The sequence below is a fragment of the Pseudorca crassidens genome, chromosome 4 (genome assembly GCF_039906515.1).
Source record: "Pseudorca crassidens isolate mPseCra1 chromosome 4, mPseCra1.hap1, whole genome shotgun sequence".
Lineage (NCBI taxonomy): Eukaryota > Metazoa > Chordata > Mammalia > Artiodactyla > Delphinidae > Pseudorca > Pseudorca crassidens.
The window spans coordinates 40,938,209-40,952,765 of NC_090299.1; the positions used below are offsets into that span (position 1 = coordinate 40,938,209).

At 41.2% G+C, this 14,557-nt stretch overlaps 1 protein-coding gene across 4 annotated transcripts in view; it reads right to left on the reverse strand.

Annotated features, from left to right (window-relative positions):
• Positions 1 to 14,353, reverse strand: part of BOD1L1 (biorientation of chromosomes in cell division 1 like 1) — a 55,679-nt gene extending 41,326 nt beyond the window's left edge. For all 4 annotated transcript variants that reach the window (XR_010942918.1, XM_067735534.1, XM_067735532.1 and 1 more), the window contains exons 1-5: positions 13,998 to 14,353; positions 8,785 to 8,909; positions 4,180 to 4,370; positions 3,065 to 3,679; positions 2,334 to 2,483 (exon numbers count right to left, since the gene is read on the reverse strand). Coding sequence is in view for 3 of the 4 variants with exons in the window: in XM_067735534.1 (XP_067591635.1) it covers positions 2,334 to 2,483; positions 3,065 to 3,679; positions 4,180 to 4,370; positions 8,785 to 8,909; positions 13,998 to 14,234 (1,318 nt within the window). In the remaining variant the exon portion in view is untranslated. The remainder of the gene's footprint in view (positions 1 to 2,333; positions 2,484 to 3,064; positions 3,680 to 4,179; positions 4,371 to 8,784; positions 8,910 to 13,997) is intronic.
• Between the last annotated feature and the right edge of the window lie 204 nt (positions 14,354 to 14,557).

Genomic DNA, 14,557 nt, shown 5'->3' on the forward strand with positions numbered 1-14,557 from the left:
ATCCCTATCAAATTACCAATAGCATTTTTCACAGAACTAAAACAAACAATCTTAAAATATGTATGGAGACACAAGAGACCCCGAACAGCCAAAGCAATCTTGAGAAAGAAAATCGGAACTGGAAGAATCAGGCACCCTGACTTCAGACTATACTACAAAGCTCTAGTCATCGGAACAGTATGGTACTGACACAAAAATAGAACTATAGATCAATGGAACAGGATAGAAAGCCCAGAGATAAACCCATGCACCTATGGTCAATTAATCTATAATAAAAGAGGTAAGACTATACAATGGAGGAAAGACAGTCTCTTCAATAAGTGGTGCTGGGAAAACTGGACAGCTACATGTAAAAAAAATGAAATTATAACAGTCTTTTAACACCATACACAAAAATAAACTCAGAATGGATTAAAGACCTAAATGTGAGACTGGACACTGCAAAACTCTTAGAGGAAAACACAAGCAGAACACTCTCTGACATAAATCACAGCAATATCTTTTTCAATCCATCTCCCAGAGTAATGGAAATAAAAACAAAAATAAATAAATGAGACCTAATTAAACTTAAGAGCTTTTGCACAGCAAAGGAAACCACAAACAAAATGAAAAGACAATCAGAGATTTCAAGAAAATATTTGCAAATGATGTGACTGACAAGGGATCTGCCTCCAAAATTTACAATCAGCTCATGCAGCTTAATATCATCAAAACAAACAACCCAATCGACAAATGGGCAGAAGACCTAAATAGATATTTCTCCAAAGAAGACATACAGATGGCCAAGAGGCACATGAAAAGATATTCAACAGCACTAATTATTAGAGAAATGCAAATCAAAACTACAATGAGATATTACCTCACATAACCAGGCCATCATCAAAAAATCCACAAACAATAAATGTTGAAGAGGGTGTGGAGAGAAGGAAACCCTCCCACACTGTTGGTGGGAATATAAACTGATGCAGCCACTCTGGAGAACAGTATGGAGGTTCCCTAAGAAACTAAAAACAGAGCTAGCATATGATCCTGCAATCCCACTCCTGGGCATATACCTGTACAAAAACATGGTCTGGAAGGATACATGCACCCCCAACGTTCATTGCAGCGCTGTTTACAATAGCCGAGACATGGAAGCAAACTAAATGTCCATTAACGGAAGAATGGATAAAGAAGATGTGGTACATATATATAATGGATTATTACTCAGCCATTAAATAGAATGAAATAATGCCATTTGCAGCAACATGGATGGACCTAGAGATTGTCATACTGAGCGAAGTAAGTCAGACAGAGAAAGAGAAATATAGTATGATATTGCTTATATGCAGAATCTAAAAAAAAAAAATGATACAAATGAACTTATTTACAAAACAGAAACAGACTTGCAGACTTAGAGAAGGAACTTATGCTTACCAAGGGGGGAAGAATGGGGAAGGAGGAATACTTAGGGAGTTTGGGATTTCCATGTACACACTGCTATATTTAAAATGGATAACCAACAAGGACCTACTGTATAGCACAGGGAACTCTGTTCAATATTCTGTAACAACCTAATTGGGAAAAGAATTCAAAACAGAATAGATACATGTATAACTGAATCACTTTGTTGTATACCTGAAACTAACACAGCATTGTTAATCAACTATACTCCAATATAAAATAAAATGTTAAAAAAATATATCCTGTGATAAACCATAATGGAAAGGAATATGAAAAAGAATGTATATGTATGTATAACTGAATCACTTTGCTGTGTAGTAGAAATTAACACAACACTGTAAATCAACTATACTTCAATAAAATAAAATAAAAAAATAAAGGACAAGTGGAAGCTCTGTGTTTGAACTTTGCCAGACTCTATAGGCTATGTGCCTCTTCCCTTGGCTGATTTTAATGTGTCCCTTAGCTGTAATAAAACCATAACTATGAATTTAACAACTTTCAATGAGTTCTGTGAGTCCTTCTAGTGAATTACCAAAACTAAAGGTGGTCTTGGGGACTCCGAATTTGCAATTGGTGTCAAACATGAGGGCAGTCTTGTGGACTGTGCCACTGACACATGGCAAATTCATACAAGATCACATCTTTTATAATAATCCTAGGGAATGGAGTTAAGAGATAGAAAACCTAGGCTTGTTGAGGTTTAATAACTTACCAAGCTTGCTCAGACAGACAACCTTGGAGCTGGGACTCAGGAACAAATCTTCCACCTATAAAGTCCCGTGCTCTTGCCGCTGTACCACACTGCCTTTCATGATACAGCCATCTGAATATACAAATACTGCTCAATGCGAAGCTTCACAAAGGCATTATTAAGTAAAATGCTTTACCATCTGATGTAATCTCTCCTTCTTCCATGCTATCAGACATTACAACTTCCTCCTCAGTGTCTTCTTCAAAAGATGAAAGGTCACTGGTGTGGACAGAGCTAACTGTGATGTCTGTAAGTCCATCCACATCAGAATCTATCAAAGAGAAATCTTCAAGAAGGAAATATAACAGAAAATAAATCATCTTGTTATATAAGAATACACACAGCACCCAATTCCTAAATTACATTTAAATTTTTCTGGTTTAAATACTGTCAAAGAACTTCAACTTCAGAAATAATCCCTCACCATTAGTAACCAATATCAAATAAGGTACAGTTGTTTGCAGAAAATACAAAGGCAAATTATCCTGTAAAATTAATGAAACTTGTAATTCATGGTCTGAATGATATAAACAAAGGAAATTTTAAGTAAGCAACTGAAATATTTACTATGTAATATTTTAAAGACTATGAATTAAGTTGCTTGGAATAATGTATATGAATAAATTACGAGTTACAAAATAAGGTTTAGAACTTCTCTGTTCATTTACTTTGTGAATTGGTAAATTAGTATAGGAAAGAAATATACAAATGTTTATTGCTCATCTTTTAGCAAAGAGGGTATGAGTTTTCAGGCTTTTAAAACACACACATCAAATACATTTTATTAAAATTTGAAAGCAAATCTGATGTGCCCCCAATGGACACTCATTGTTCCTTAAACTGTTGTTGATTTTTCCAAATTTTTACCTTCTTTGGTCCCTTCGCTGGTTTTAGCTTTATTATTGTTTTTTTCTGAGGGAAGTTTTGAACACTCTACTTCTTTATCCTTTGCTTGTTTTTCATCTTTTACTTTTTGGACATCTTCACTCCTCTTTGAGTGATCAAATTTCTTTTCAGTCTTTTCCTTCTTTTCTTTCTTTCTTTCTCCCTTTTCATTGCTATCTGGCTTCTTTTCACCTTTGTCTGTTGATTTATTTTTTTGGTCACTGCTTTCTTGTTGAACATCCTTATTTAGCAGAACTGAACTATTACTTTCTTTTATGTGATTTTTAATTTCTTCAACTGGACAAGGGAGATCACTAAATTCTTCAGACTTAGGGACTGTTTCCGGTCCTTCCCCTGCAGAGTCAGGTGTAGATTTTTCTTTATCAGCCGTGTCCTCTGAAGTTCTCTCTTTCTCAACAGTAGTCTCAGTGCTTGGCTGAGATGGGAGTTTTTTGGATATTCTCTCACTGGTCTTTGCATTTGACATTTCTATCGAAGCCCTGGCAGCACTAGCTTCTTGGTTAAGAGAAGTGATGGTTTCCAAGATTGACATGGCATCACTGGCCACATTCGCACTGGCCCCAGGGGCAGGGACACCTTCGAGGTAAAGACATGTTTTAGAATAAATTTATGCAGAAGGTAAACCCCTCTGCTGAATCAAGGCCACTTGCCACTGTCATCTTCACATGACACATCACCTTTAGACTTTCAGGTACTGGTGCTAGTACTTAACACATTCTAAATTCTCTACCTCTGTAATACAGTATATTAGGAAAGGCACCAGCAAATGTGATACTAGTCTAGTTCTCAGAAAAAGGATGTGTTTTCTAATTATTTTAATTATCCCCTCTATTGAAACACACACACACACACACACACACACACACACACACACACACACAGAGTACATTACTAAAATGCTCATCATTAAAAAAAAAATGTTATGCCAGTTGAAGAATCTGGGTAATAATTAAAATAAATATAATTTCACTAGAGTAGCCAAATAGATAAATGTTTTAAAGAACTAAATACCCCTAACTTGATACTCAGTTCAAGAATGAAAGCAATGGAACTGACCAAGAGTAAAAGCAAAGCACCTTGTGTAACGATGGAAGAGTCTGGTTTCTCATCATCGGGGGCTGTGCTGCCACCTGTTTCCTCTTTGTGATTTAGCGTGGCCAAAAACTCATGCACAGCTTTCTCCACTTGAGGTCTGAATGTGTGGTTAATCTTTGGATCCACAACCTGAGAAATAATTCTGTCAATACCAGACTCCAACATTCCTGATCTGAAACACAGGGTAATTTACAGAAAGGTGAAAAAGATAATACTACATTATTTGCATTAATTACTTTTAAGTAAAGCCATATCTATTACATATATGTTCAACCTTAAATTGCCTCCAATCCATTCACTTGGAATATACAGAAAGAATACACAAAAGAAAATACGTTTCACAATACAGTGGCATTTAATACATCATACTGCAAAAAAATATGTAAACTCCCCACCACTGTGTCACCAGTGGCAATACTAAGGCAGACAGAACAAAAACAAAACAAAATACCCTTAGAACTAGACACAGCACATTACCTAAAGACCAGGCTTGTAGGTGATGCTTATCTTACCTCAAACATGCCCATGGCTTATCTCACTAAATGACCTTAGTGATCATTTAGTGATAGGAATAAATGGTCATTAAAGCGGAGCTCTGGGTATAAAATAAATCTATGCATTCTGCAACCTCTTTTTTTTTTTTTTTTAACCAGAAAAATGTATGCCTCTTGTAAGTATTAGAGCCTCCAGGAAAACTGAAGAATATAAACAAAGTATAATTTTACCAAACTTACAAAAAAGGAAAATAAAAAGAAAAAAAACTTTAAAAGAACAAAAATAAAACTTAAGATTTCTGGCCTTCTTTTTATTATCTTCTTGCTATAAAAACTAAATGATGTATTCATTCAACAATTATGTTACGAGTGGCATCTACACAACAGGCACCATGCTAGCCACTGGGCCACTACAAATCAGATCTGGTCCCTGTTCTGGTGGGAGAGAGAGACACAAACAAAATACAACATGATAGGCACTAGAACACACCATACACTGTAGGAAAAAAGTAGGATATTATTATTATTAGCTATGTCTGAGATTATTTGCGAAAGCTTTCCTAAGGAAAGCTTGATTTCCAGAGAAGAGAAGGGGAAGAAAGTGCACAAAGAAATATCATACATAAGAGACAGAGGAGCAAAAGGCACAGTAAAGTCTGAAACGTGCAGAAAATCACAAAGGTGTCTGAGCAAAATAAGATGACATGAATTTATCTGAAGAAACACACTTCCACCTTGTCCCTTTCTAACAAAGAACTTGAGGAGTCACAGTTCCCTGGATAGAGTTGGGTGAGTGGGGTGCTGGTCTTCTGCAGCTCCGAGGCCTCAGGCTCTCCCTGCATAGTGGGTGAGGTGTCTCTCCTTATACTTTGCAATGCTATTTCTGAGTGCAGCGCTGTCTGGAGTGCAGGATGGCTGTGATTTTCATTTCCTGAGGCACCTCGCAGGCCTGGGATACTATAATTCCACTTATGTGGGCCATAGAGAAAAATGAGTCAACACTGCCCAAAGTAGGTAACCTGCTTACTAAAGTTCTAAGATATAATACAAAAAACAAAAAAAAAGCAAATCCTGAAAACATTGTTGTTACATCTTAGAGGTGTCTTTAAAATGTAGCAGGTGGAAAAGAAGCAATGACAAGCAATCTGAAAAATATTTTGATTTAAGGCACAAGCACAAAGGCACAAAATAAAAAATAAAACCCACCCACCTCCAAATTACTGCTTCAGTCTCTTTCCCTGATGCCTATGTTCTGGTCCCTGGTGTACTTTAGTCTACTCTCACTCAGAGGTCAGCTCTGATCTTAAAAATGTGTATGTATAGCTGATTCACTTTGTTATACAGCAGAAACTAACACAGCATTGTAAAGCAATTATACTCCAATGAAGATGTTAAAGGAAAAACAAAAACGGAAGCCAGTGCTAGCGACCACATTGCTCTTTGTGGGCTCACTTCATTGAGGTGTGGCCAGAGCTGCCTCACCAGAGGAAGAAGAAGCCACACTTCTAGGTTCAAGGGCAAAGCCAAAATGCCAGCAGCTGGCACTGTCTTGGTTAAAGCTACTTCCTTGTCTTCCTTTTAAACACTGTACAGTTAAGGTCATTATTTCTGAGCTCCCTAGTATTTTTAGGTTTTGTTGTATAAACGAATGCATAAACAGAATAAAATAAAACTTTTTTCCGCCTATTGAGTTGGCAGACTGGCTATTAAACTGAACCATCCAAAATTGCTGATATTAGACTATTTTGTCCTACAAAAATGGCAATTGTAGACGGTTCAATCTAAGAGTCAACTGAGTATTTCTCAAAGTATATGTAAGAAAAACTGTCTGACATTGTTTTTATAGGTGATAGTCCATCCCTTATACCATTAGTTAGATACAACTAGTCTTTTAAGAAACTTTAACATGTTATTTAAGAGACATAAATTTACTAATGGAATTTAAATAAGAGAACAGTTCTATTAAAAATAAATAACAGAGCTAGAAGAAAATATACAGATATCCCAGTAAGAGCAATGCCTATATTACCCAAGAGACAGCTATTTCCCCTGTTCTAAAACGTCTCTAGAGGAGAGTCCTCATCACCCATAGGTGGACTGCTCTAGTGTTAATTGCTGACAGTCACAAGAACCCTCTACTGATGTGTCCAGCAATCCCTCACCAAACAAGATTCTGTGAAAACAATGCCTTATATTGGTACAACAACAATTTTAAGTGCTTGATTTTACATGGGCACGATTGAGTTTAGTTCCCTTTGAAGAACAAAATAAATGACTGCTCCTCTACTTTATAGGTTCTGTATGCTAAGGAGTAAATTCCAGGAAATTTGCCTTCCATTTAGTCTCTCAATATATGGAAAAAAATAAAAAAGGATCCAAGACTCTACCCTTGCGCTTTTAAAGCAATGTTTTCCTTTGAGAGAGGGAAGCAGATATGCAAATTGTTGCCTGACAGTGCTCGGCAAGTGTGGACAGTGTCAGTAAGCTTCCCTCCCCCATCCCACCCTTAGCCTCCCATCCCCCTACTATTTTGGTTATTGTTCTCCTGAAGGTCTGGAAGTGAGTAGCCACCCCCACCCCAGGGCTGCCACCCAACAGGAAAGGCTTTGACTTTTTCCCAAAAGGTATTATTATGCAGCCCTCTAATGGCATCTTTCATCTTACCTGGATTCTTTTATAGGTTCCTGAACATCCTTTAAAATGCAGACAACAAAGCTATTGTCAAATTTCCCTCTTCTCTTATTTACTAGGACACAGAGTCTGAGCCCCCAGGCTCCTAGTATCTAGTATTACCTGTGGCTAAATGGGTCTTTGAGTCAGAGTTTAAAGTTTTATTTGTGGGGCTTCCTGTGGGTGGAACTATCAATGGAGTAGCACACTAGGTAGGTGTGCAAGGTTCCTGAGGGACAAGAGGGAATTAAGAGGTAACAGCTATAGGGACTTCCCTGGTGGAGCAGTGGTTAAGAGTCCACCTGCCAATGCAGGGGACATGGATTTGATCCCTGGTCTGGGAGGATCTCACAAGCTGTGGAGCAACTGAGCACGTGTGCCACAACTACTGAAGTCCGTGCACCTAAAGCCCGTGCTCTGAAACAAGAGAAGCCATCACAATGAGAAGCCCGCACGTCGCAAGGAAGAGTAACCCCCGCTCGCCACAACTAGATAAAGTCCACGCGCAGCAACGAAGACCCAACACAGCCAAAAATAAATTAAATAAATAAATAAATAAATAAAAGATGTAACAGCTGTAAAAACATTTGTCTAACTGTTTAAAAGCCACATTTCGTAAATATTTGTCAAGGCAGGGAGACTAAGGCAGTTTTTAAACAATGTAGTCACGTTTTTGGGGTGTGAAGCAGGGAGAGAGGGTCCAAGTCTTCTTGTCTTGGCAAATACTTATATTCAAGAACAAGATAATATTGTTAATCTGCTTTTGGGGGTATAAATATGATTTTTTTAGGTCCCTCTAACCATTCCAGCTTTTCACTCTCTTTATGTTTACCAAAAAATGACTCCGACATGTCTAAATGCACTTCTCCCACCTTTTTTGGATATGTCATCATTAAAAAGCACAGGTAAAATCACAGTAAAATGCAAGTAAAAAGACAAAAGAAAAGGAGAGGGGCAATATTAGAACACAGAGGACACAGCCTCAAATCAGGGGAAAATGTTTTAATCTCAGTGACCTTTAACGTCTTTATTTGTAAATCAGGCATAATAAACCCTGCTCTTTTAGGGCCAAGAGAATAACTGTGAATGTAACTGTATAGGATATATTTACCTATCTGGCATTAACCATCTATTCATATCATATCTAGAGGGTTTTTTTTTTTTGAAGTCACGCTGTCATTCCCTTCCCTCAATATTTCCAAAGGTCTACAGGAGAAATCAGACTGTTAAATTTATGGGGGAAATGTGAAGTGATTAGCACCTACTCTAAAATCACACTGTATCATAATATAAAGTAGCCACACCAAACTTGACAAAATTATCACCAGGTGAACAAACTTCTGCACAATGTCTCTGCTTTCAGGCAAAGTATATGGTGACATTCTCAAGCCCTTGTAGAAACTCTGCAATTCTGAGGCTTACTTGAGCACTTGCTGTCGAATATTGTTTCTTAGCTGGTTCTTATTGAGGTGCGGACTCCACGTATGAGTTGCTAAGTGGTTTGCAACAAAGTTGTCAACACGTTGTCTCAGATTCTGATAGGCAGGCTAGAAAGAAAGAAGAAAAAAGACATAAATGTTAAAAATCTCCATTGTTATACAATATCGATAGTCTCAGGAATTTGAGTATCTTTAACAGTGTTAAACATTTCTTAGATTACAGTGTCAATGTGGCAACAAAGTTTCACAGCTTATGACAATCCTGCTTTAGGATAATTTCAGAGTCATTCAAATACCATTTATTTTGTCTAAGACAATATGTTTGGAGATGAGGAATACAAAGAAGACAGACATACCTTCTATTTACAGACAAGGGACTAGAAAATAAGATACCAGTAAGTGTTACTGTTAGATGATTTGGAGCAAAGAAAGGGAGAAGAGCAGAGAAAGTAAGCCTTCATTGAGAATGTGGCACCTGAGTTTCACAACGCAGCTGGGACCAGGAAAGGCAGGCCTTGCAGGTACACCCAACAATATAAGAGCAAGTAGGTGAGAAAATGTGGGGTCAGGAGCATTAGGGAGCCCCCCACATTGTTAAATCCAATTTGGATGGAGAAGAGACTATAAAAAAAAAAAAAAAAGCAGAGAAATGTAGTTGGAGACAGAGCTTGGGGCCAGGGCCTAGAAGGATCTGGGGACCTGTATACGAAGTCTGGAATTATGGGATAGAGAACGGGAACCCACAACACATATAAGCAGAGTGATATGTGATAGCTGAGCTTTCTGATGAAAACTTTCTGATAAATTAAAAGCTTTCTGATAAAGCTTTTAATCTTCCTACGGTGAAAGAGTAAACAGACACAAAATATACTCAGGAAAGGATGCAATGACTACAATAATAAAGGTCTGAACTGGGGTGGCAAAAACAGGCTGAAAGACATGGATTCAAGAGAAATTATGAAGTGGCAACCACTGGAGCTAGGCATTAAGTTTGATGTAGGTCACCAGTTCGTAACTGGAAGCAATTGTTGCCCCCCTCCCTCCCGGGGTGGCGGGGGACATCAGGCAACGTCTGGAGACATTTTTGATTCTCACAGCTAAGGGGAGTTGCTTCTGGCATCCAGAGTGTCGAGGGCAGGGATGCTGCTGAATATCCTACAGTGCACAGGACAGACCCCCACACAAAGAACTATCCAGCCCAAAATGTCAGCTGTGCTAGAGCTGAGCACTCCTGACATAAGGGAAGCAGGAGAGAGGACACATACTATGTCATCTCATCCTAAAAGGATGCTGCCTAGAAGGAATGTTTGACCACTCAGTCAGGACTGCATGCTTCGTTCCTCCAAGCTGTCCCCCACATGTCATGCTGTTTATATCTTTCTTTTATGTGGCTCTTAACGTAGATGAGTTTGAGTGTTCCGAATGATTTTAAGCAAAACTGTACAGCCTCGTCTTCTGCTATTTGCTCCCTTACCCTTCAAAGCTAATTCTCTAGTGATAAGTTCTCATGCCTTCAATCTTGTACACCTACCATTCTTTCTCCCTGTCCATTTGGCAAATTTCTCACTTTTGGAGTTCACCCAAGTCTGTGAAGTCATCCTGACACCCAAGGTAGGCTTCCGTGGCCCTTCTCCCACGTACCAACTATCTCCTATACATACTGTCATTCAAGTAATTCTTGTGTTGTACTATATTTTGAGGAGAGGGGGAATATTTATCTCCCTACTGAAATGTAAGCCTGTTCCTTCCACTCTTTCAATCTTTGTTTCCACACACCTTTCCAACTGCTAGGCAGATAAGCAACTGAAAAGTCATTGTCAGGTGAGATGACTGGGTAACTATCTAGGTAGCACAGATGATAAAGATTTTATCCCTCTGTGACACCCCTTCATCTCTTCCAATTTCCAGACTTTTGCTAATACCTATGTTCAATCCTACCAAAAATGGTCTCACGAATATTTTTCATGTTCTTCTCCATTTATCCAAAACCAATGTGAATGAAAATTAATTTTCTCCCCAATGATTCTAAAACATAATTCTTCTTTGCAGTATTCCCAAATCTCAGAAAGTTAGGATCAAATATCACAACAAATTTAGCACTCTAGTTGCCCCACAAAACAAGCTTCAATCTGAACTATAACAGGTAATTCTCCTGGTTGCTAAGTTCTACTTTAGGTTAAAAGCCTAGTGACTAGAGAAATATTTTAGATTCCATTACTCTTCTGGGAATAGCTATCTATCTCTTCTTCCTTCTCCAGTGCTCCGGGTCAAAAGCCTTGATGTCCTCCTTGCTTCCTTCCTCCCTTTCTCTTCCACCCCTCTTCCAAAACCATCAGCAAATCCTGTCAGCATTAGCATCAAAAAACAGCCAGAACCTGACCACTTCCCTCCTGCTTCACTGCTACCACTCTGGTCCAGAGCATTCTCATCTCCTTTCTAGATTATTGTTGCTGACCTCCCTGAGCTACCTTGTTTATCTGAAGTCTGTTTTCCACAGTGCAGCTAGTGCCAATCTTCTAAAATTAGGGTAACCATATTAATTTATTGTCCAAACCAGATCATGACTGGGTGCAAAGGGGACACTGTTAATAATTATACGAGGTCAAGCTATCTAAAATGAAAGTCAGATCATGTCCTTCTTCTGCTCAACTCCTGCCAGTGGCTTCTCAGCTCCAGTAAGCGCCAAACTCTTACAAAGGCTTCCAAGGCCAGACAGATCTGTGAAGGAAGGGAGGGAGGGAGGGAGGGGCAATTCTACCTCTCCTCCTGTCACTTTCTCCCTCAGTAGGTTCTGCTTTAGGCCTTCCACACTTGCTGTGGTCTCCACCTGGAACCCTCAGCCCTGATAGCTGGACAGCTCCTTCAGTTATGGCTCAAATGTCATCTCATTGAAATCTTCCCTGAACAACTTACTCAAAACACATCAGCAATCCTTTCCACCCTCATCCTGCTTTCTTTCTTCCAAAGAACCTCTCACATATTATTTATTGTCTGTTTCTCTCTGCTGGGATTCAAGCTCCATATAAGCAGACACTTTGTGTTCACTGCTATATCCCTGGCACCTAAAACAATGCCTGGTACATAATAAGTATTTGTTGGGTGAATAAACTTATATACTTCTGTCTTCTATTTTCCTTTTGAATCTAAAAAGAAATAGACAATAATCATAAGTGACCAGGAGCCATTTATAACTGAGAAAGTATCCAAAAATTGGCCTTTACCACCTGGGGTGAAAGGTGCCATATTTACTTGGTCAGTGAGCTCCCTGCCTGGGACAGAAAGATGGGCCTCTCTTGATTTTCCCTCCTCATACTCTACTCAGTGCAAAGGGGTCAGAACGGCTTTGTAACCTCTCAGCTTGCTCCAGGGGTCTGGGAACTGGTAGTCTACAGCAGAGGAGCCTCACCATTAGCTGGATCTTATGGCTGCATGTTAATGTGAACATATGCATTTTCCCTAGTTTTCATTAGACTGTCAAAGCCCTGAGCTTCCCTCCTTCCCGCCCAAGAACTGTTTTAAGACTCCACTTTGAGAGGATCTGGCAGGGATATTACAGATACAGCAATAACACTCAGTGGGGATGGGGATGAAGAAAAAGTTGAGCCTTAGACATTGCAGCCCCCTCGCCCCCACCACCAGCATATTAAATTTTCAATCTGCATACACAATAACACACAGATTTGTAGGTTTCTGAGAACAGCAAAGTGAAATTTCTACTTGCTGGATACAAATAACCAGCTTTATTTAGTTGGGTAACATTTACTTGGCCATGTCCTTTGAAAGGAAGGAAGGGAAGAAGGGAGGGAGGAAGGAAGGAAGGGGCAATAGGCATTATTTTCAAAAAGGTGGTTGTGCATATTCTCTAAAAGTGAGAAAACTACATATCGATACTTCCTACATAGATAAATATCCCCAAGTAAACTGAATTTTCTGTGGTGCTGAAACTCTGACAACTCAAAAAAGGCACATTCCATTTCTGGTCTACAAGGTGGGCCAGAGTTTTTAAAAGGGAAGATGTTCCCACATGTCAGGAAGGTTTTCCCAGAGAAGATAAAGGAATTGTGCGCAGTTCACCACAAAGCATTTTTCTCAAAGAAACGAGGTTCTTTAGAACAGCTGAACACACTATGAGAAAACCCTCACCCCATCAAAACTCTAAAAGCAGTGAACCAAACCAGACCTAAGGAAAAAAAAAAAAGAAAACAATTGTTTCCAACAGAAGCTTCCTGCTTCACTTGCTTCCAGACCCTACTGGGTTTCCATTCACCTCACTGAGTGCTCCTTCCTGGTGTCCTCTACTCATCCCTTGCAGAACCAGCTAAGTTCACCTGTTCCTGCTAATGCTCCTTTCACTTTGACATTTGGTATAAAATCCCTTCCCCTTCCTAGCCCCTAACTCTTTTTGTACAGGGAACCACCGTGCTGACCTTTCCCTTCTACCACTTACTCTTCGGAACTCACTATTTTGTCCAGTCCTTCTTCCACTTCACTATCTGCTGCCCCCTCTCCTCCATCCTTTCCTCAGTTTTCTCTGCTCCTCACCCCTCACCCCACCTCCCTTCTCACTTCAGAGAAGTGACTTGGCCTAAGCTACCTAAATCAGTCATCGGTAGAAACAAAAGTCCTGATCTCCCCAGCTCTGCCTCTTCACCCCTGCACCCCTCACAAAGTCCAGCAATGCACACTGCAAATAACTTGATTCATTACCACTTAGTAATTTCTGCAAAGGACAAAGATATGATCCTTGCCAGAAATCTTCGAGAGAAGGCAAAAATAACTTGGATACAAAGTAAACGTGGCGGGGGGGGGGGGGAATCAGAGATGAAAGCACAGTTAACGTTAATGTTTCCAAAAGAGTCTCCAAAAGAACAGTGACTCCGTCTTGCTCACCTCTACATTCCCAGCACCTAAGCAGTGCCTGGCACGTTGGAGGTGCTTAACGCTAGTCTGTTAAACGAATGAAAGGCTAAGCGAATGAATGAACACAGCGTGCCCTGCACAGTGCCGGGCACAAAGCAGCAGCTCAGAGAGGAAGCGGCTGCACAGGGAGCTCGGCGGGAGATGCGCCTCAGAGGGGCCTCGGCAGGGGAAGCCAAGGCGCCGCCGGCCCATCGACGGATGTGGAAGACTGCCCATCAAGGCGGCCCGCGGGTCCTCCCCTGTCCCCGCACGCCCGCAGCACCTCGCGCCCCGAACCTTGGTGTCCACGTCGGCCAGGCAGTCCCTGCGGAACTGATCGAAGAGCCCTTGACTTTTGAGGTGGTTCACGATCATGGCAACGAGCTGCGGGTCCCCGACGCCAGCCCCCGCGCCGCCCGCCCCGCCCGTGCCCGGGCCAGCCCCGGGGCCGGGCGGCGGCGGCGGCGGCTGCGGCTGCGGCGGGGGAGGCGGCGGCGCGGGAGGAGGCGGCTGAGGCTGCGGGTTGGTGGCCATGGCGGTCTGGACCGGGGAGGGCGCGGGCCCGGGCGGCCGGCGCTCCTGGCAGGCGGCGGCTGCACAGGTCCCGCCGCCTGAGGTAAGCCAACGGGATGTTGTTACGGAACCAGCGGATCCAGGGCAACCCCGGAAGTGAAAGGGAACCGGGGGAAGGGAGGAAAAGGCGGTGACAATAGCAACGAAGGTCCGGCTACGGGGGCCGCGAGGGGCCAGTTACAGCAGCCTCCGACTGCGGGCGCCCTCGCAAGGCTGGGCTGTGTGGCAAGCGGCGGCGGGCGGCGGGCGGCGGGTGGCGGGTTCTGCGCGCGGGTCTTAGGTCT